Source organism: Solanum dulcamara, chromosome 2 (genome assembly GCF_947179165.1).
Source record: "Solanum dulcamara chromosome 2, daSolDulc1.2, whole genome shotgun sequence".
Classification (NCBI taxonomy): domain Eukaryota; kingdom Viridiplantae; phylum Streptophyta; class Magnoliopsida; order Solanales; family Solanaceae; genus Solanum; species Solanum dulcamara.
The window spans coordinates 6,773,648-6,778,594 of NC_077238.1; the positions used below are offsets into that span (position 1 = coordinate 6,773,648).

The 4,947-nt window shown below is 29.0% G+C and overlaps 1 protein-coding gene across 1 annotated transcript; it reads left to right on the forward strand.

Moving 5' to 3' along the window:
- Positions 1-348: 348 nt before the first annotated feature.
- On the forward strand, positions 349-4,659 carry LOC129874867 (intracellular ribonuclease LX). The gene is made up of 4 exons (XM_055950249.1): positions 349-502; positions 924-1,079; positions 2,879-3,071; positions 4,269-4,659. The coding sequence occupies exons 1-4, from the start codon at positions 395-397 to the stop codon at positions 4,523-4,525; spliced, it is 714 nt and encodes a 237-aa protein (XP_055806224.1). The 5' UTR covers positions 349-394; the 3' UTR covers positions 4,526-4,659.
- The last annotated feature ends 288 nt before the right edge of the window (positions 4,660-4,947 follow it).

Genomic DNA, 4,947 nt, shown 5'->3' on the forward strand with positions numbered 1-4,947 from the left:
ATTAACTTAGTAAATTATATTTTGTATTTTTTTATTTTTCTTAATAAATATAAAAAGAGCTAAATCGAAAATTAAAATGAGACAGAGGTTCATGATTATGGAGAAGTAGAAGCTAATTAATTAATGCTTAAACCCAAATCTTAAGCATGTGAAGATATATATTGACATGCTAGGACATTGTGACATGCTAGGACATTGACACATGGGGTTACCTTGAGCACTCAACAATATATTGTAAATAAATATTTTCCTCACACAATAAGTATAAGTTGGCATATACTTATCAGGATATTCCTTCACGATGTGTCTTAATTTGCCTATAAATTGAGACATAAACTATCAAACTAACAATATATTATTACATATCTTTATTTTCTTTATCCTAAAACAAGAGATGATGAAACCTCAAAAATCATTGTTGATTAAGATCATTGTTGTACAATGTTTGTTAGTTCTTTGTGTTGTGGCACAAGACTTTGATTTCTTTTACTTTGTTCAACAGGTATGTCCTCTAACTAGGTTAATTTTGTACCAGGAGGTCATAACATTTATATACTAGCGTTAGCAGAGGCGGAATCAGTAATTTTAAAAAGATATGATTCGATATATTTGAACTTGTTACCTAAAGTAATTTTGAACTACCTTTGTCAGTTGTCACTGCAACAAAAACTTCCTTTATGTCGAGGTGATTCAAAAGTTTAAACAATATATATGATTCATGTTTTTTTAATGAGTATGATTGTTTAAGCTATTTTGTATAAATATTTTTAGGATGTGAATGATATTTTTAATGTGATCAAGAATAGCTTATGCATCATATATTTGAGCCTATACGTGGAACAAAGGTGTATCAATATCTAATCGTACTGTAATAAATTTTTACACTATCAGATCACTTGAAAACTTTCGTTTTGTTATTGTAGTGGCCAGCGTCTTATTGTGATACGAGGCGTAGTTGCTGCTATCCAACGACTGGAAAACCTAATGAAGATTTTAGTATCCATGGTCTATGGCCAAACTATGAAAATGGAAAATGGCCACAAAATTGTGATAGTGAAAGCTCTTTGGATGAATCTAAGGTATACTCACATTAATTTTCAAACTTTAGCTTTGAAATAGTCTAGCTTTATTACAAGAAATAATTTATTTCTCCCTGTTTGAAAAAAAAAATTTAGTTTGACTTGACATGAAGTTTAAGAAAATAAAGAAGACTTTTCAATTTTGTGGTCATAAATTAAAGTTTTGTCAAATGCACAAAAATTCATTTTAATGTTGTAGCCTTAAACATGTCACGTTGAAAGCTGAAATTAAAGTATTGACAAAAAAAGGAAAAAAGTTATTCTTTTTTAAACAAATTAAAAAAGACAGTAGGTGATGTTTTTCTAAACAGGAGCAATATTTGGTTTATGTCAATATCATTTTCAAATTTCAACTTGTACAAATGGGGTCTTTTATATATTGTTAAAGTCTTCGAATATATATTTTTTTGTTCACCTAATTTTCAATTATGTAGATTTTATTTTAAGAAACATGAAGAATTATATATATGCATGCTCAAATTCACGTTGAAATGTAGGTAGGTACTTTAATCTTTATACTCAAAGTCCCTCCACATAAAATGAAAAGAAAGGGTGGATTAGTTAAAATAATTAATCACACATACAAGGATGATATTTCACAATAAGTCTTAATTAATCTTTCGTCACGAAAAGGATTAAAAACTGCTAATATTCAAATTTTGATGATGCCCAATATTCCGGATAACTTCCTAGCTAATTCTTTCAACATTTAGGTACAAAAGTAATTCATATTAGTTGTAATATTTTTCACCTATTTATAGGTGAATTATCTTAAAATATTTGTAATTTGATTTGAGGAACAGACGAAAGTTAACGTTCGTGACAGTATAGTTCGCCCATTTGTCTGTTTTGATCTGTATTTTTAAAAATAATTTCTTTTGATTTGTAGTGTTCAAAAAGTGTCCGTTTTGAGATATTCTACTGAATAACTGAAAAGACCAATAATTTGCTGATTTTCAGATAACTTATTATTATATTTTTTCTTTTGACAAAAAGTATATAATCTGTTATTCCTACTTTTTGCTGGCTATGTTTCCTTGCTTAGACTTCTTGTGTTTTTAGGTATGGAATTGTCCCACCGGCATACTTTTGCTTCTACGAAATGTTTTTCTTTCCTCATATTAATTATATATCTACTTCAAGATTATGTACAGCTTTGGGCGATCCCTTTCCCTTCTTTTTTTTTTTTCGTTTCAAGCAACGATCTTAACTTACCGAACTGACTTAGTAAAGTAAAAATTATTAGCTGTCAACTGTTCATAGTCAGCAGTGGAAGAGGACGTAGCTTTGATTGCTCAAGTTGCCCTCTCATGGTTGAATGTGAAAAAGAATTTCTTTTGTTTAGCAACAGTCTTACAAGAATGATGCTTTCCCTGTGCCGTGCCAAAACTACTAATCCTAAGAATGCTTCGCCCCGACTAACTAGTTATTAATTTGAAAGTTTAAGCTAAATTTTTTGAAATATACCTTCCCCTAACAAAACAAGTTCCTTATAATATATATATATATTAATTAGAGATGCCAAAAAAAGAAAATGAATCATTTTTTTTGAAACAAACTAAAAGGAAAGTAAGTCATTCTTTTTTAAACAGTGGAAGTATCAAACACAAGAAAATAGAGATAATTATAGTCCAAAATCTTTGGATGATCATTTAGTTTACAAAATAGCCAGCAAACATATATGTTTTGTATATTTAAGTAAACTATACATATATAAAACCAAGTAATTCATGAAGTAAGCTAATTATTTTTATTTTTATTTTTGAAAAATAATAAATTTTATATTATGATGTATGCAGATATCAGATCTTATAAGCACAATGGAAAAGAATTGGCCATCACTTGCTTGTCCAAGTAGTGATGGTGTGAGATTTTGGAGTCATGAATGGCTAAAACATGGCACTTGTTCAGCTCTTACTCAACATACCTATTTCCAAACTGCACTTGACTTCAAGAACAAATCTAACCTTCTACAAAACCTAAAGAATTCAGGTAATAAATAAATATATATGTTTGTGTTTTCCAACTACAAATTAATTCTTGTTTGTCAAGAGTATATAATTGTTACTTATATGTTGTAACTCAAAAATAATATTAGTAACCTGAAATATATAGCACCAACATGGGTTGTGGTGTAGTTATGGACTGCTTCACCATTAATCAGAGGTCTCGGGTTAGAGCCCTGGGTATAGAGGAAATCCTGTTGGGATCGCCACCTCGAATGGGCCTTGTAGTGCACGATTCAAATTTAGTCGGACTCCACTGTGGGTTTCGAACACCGGATGAAAAAACAAAAAAAATATGAAATATATAGCAGATTACCTAGAAAATAAAAAGAAGCAGATTACCTACTAGGAGGGATTATAATATAAGGACGGTAAAAAATTCTTTAAATTGTCAGTGTATATAAGTTAAATTCTTTTGTTAATATTACTACTTAGTACTTCCTTTGTTTTGATTTATGTGTCTTACGATCCCTTTTAATTTGTTTTAAAAGAGAATATCACTTGTCTATTTAATTTTACATGAAAATATTTGAAACCACAAAATTTAAAAAGGCATTTTAGTCCGTTAATAAGCATTTTTAGTTACTTCTCTAAGACTACAAGATGATGTAGAAGTCTTCCTACTTTCTTGAACTCTTATTCTGATCAAACTAAAAGACATAAACTATGATTTAAAAAGTTACATTTTTTTATATAGTTTATCTTCTATACACTGACATATAAAATAATTTGAGCGTCAGATCGGATTAAGATAACTACAAGTAACCTCACAATATATGAGATTAGGGACAAATGTGACCTTTTGATTGAAATTCATTTGAATTCATAACTTTCGACACAAAGTGTATATATATATATATATAATATACTAAAAGCTCAATAAATATTATATTTGAGCACATAACTTTAATAATACAATGAATTCAATGTTGAAAATATTAAAAGTTGAACCCATTAAATTTAAATTGTGGATACCTCTTTGTATGAGATTAGAAATGTTTATAATAAAATATCATTGAAAAATAACATATGTTACATACTACATCAAGCTAAAATATACTGATAATGTAAAAGTTGTTTATGCCCTTCTAGTACATAGGTTGCATCTCTTTTCTTGTTTTTATAAGCTTCAAATTTTGTATGTGCCTCTGATGACTAACTTAATGTTGTATTGATTAATTAGGGATTCAACCAAGGAATGGAGAACATTATAGTGTAGAAAACATTAAAAAGGCAATTGAAAAAGGAGTTGGACACACACCATTCATAGAGTGCAATGTTGATTCACAAGGGAACCACCAACTATACCAAGTTTACCTTTGTGTGGATTCATCTGCATCAAATTTCATTGATTGTCCTGTTTTCCCACGTGGAGGAAAATGTGGTTCCAAGATTGAATTCCCTCCTTTCTCCACAAATGATGATCATGATGAATTTTGATTTATTTTTTTAAAATAAAATAATGAATTCATCATGATCATATTCTTTGAACTTATATGTTGTATTTTTAATTGAAAACGTTTCATATTTGTACTAATAATAAAATTTCATTCCAAAGTAACAAGATGTCAAAAATATATTTAGTGAAAAAAGGTAAATATTGACTCTAATTTATTTGTTTTGTTTTTGGCTCAAAATTGTCCTGTGGTTAATGAAGTAATTCATTTTCGCCCCTCCCCACTAATAGACCTTCATGACATATAAAAAGAATCAATTTTACCTCTTAAAGTCTAAACTATTTGAAATAGGATAACTTTATCCAAAGTTCCAAAGAGAAGCAAGCAATTACATTTTAAAACATTTTTGTTGGATTGACTTAAGGAAAGCCCAAATGAATTTGCCCCGTATTTAGCCCAACAATC

Excerpts from the sequence above, each read along its gene's own strand:
- LOC129874867 (XM_055950249.1), top strand. The coding sequence starts at position 395 with ATGATGAAACCTCAAAAATCATTGTTGATTAAGATCATTGTTGTACAA. Across the intron at positions 503-923 it reads TCTTTTACTTTGTTCAACAG|TGGCCAGCGTCTTATTGTGA; the intron begins GTATGTCCTCTA and ends TTGTTATTGTAG. Across the intron at positions 1,080-2,878 it reads GCTCTTTGGATGAATCTAAG|ATATCAGATCTTATAAGCAC; the intron begins GTATACTCACAT and ends TGATGTATGCAG.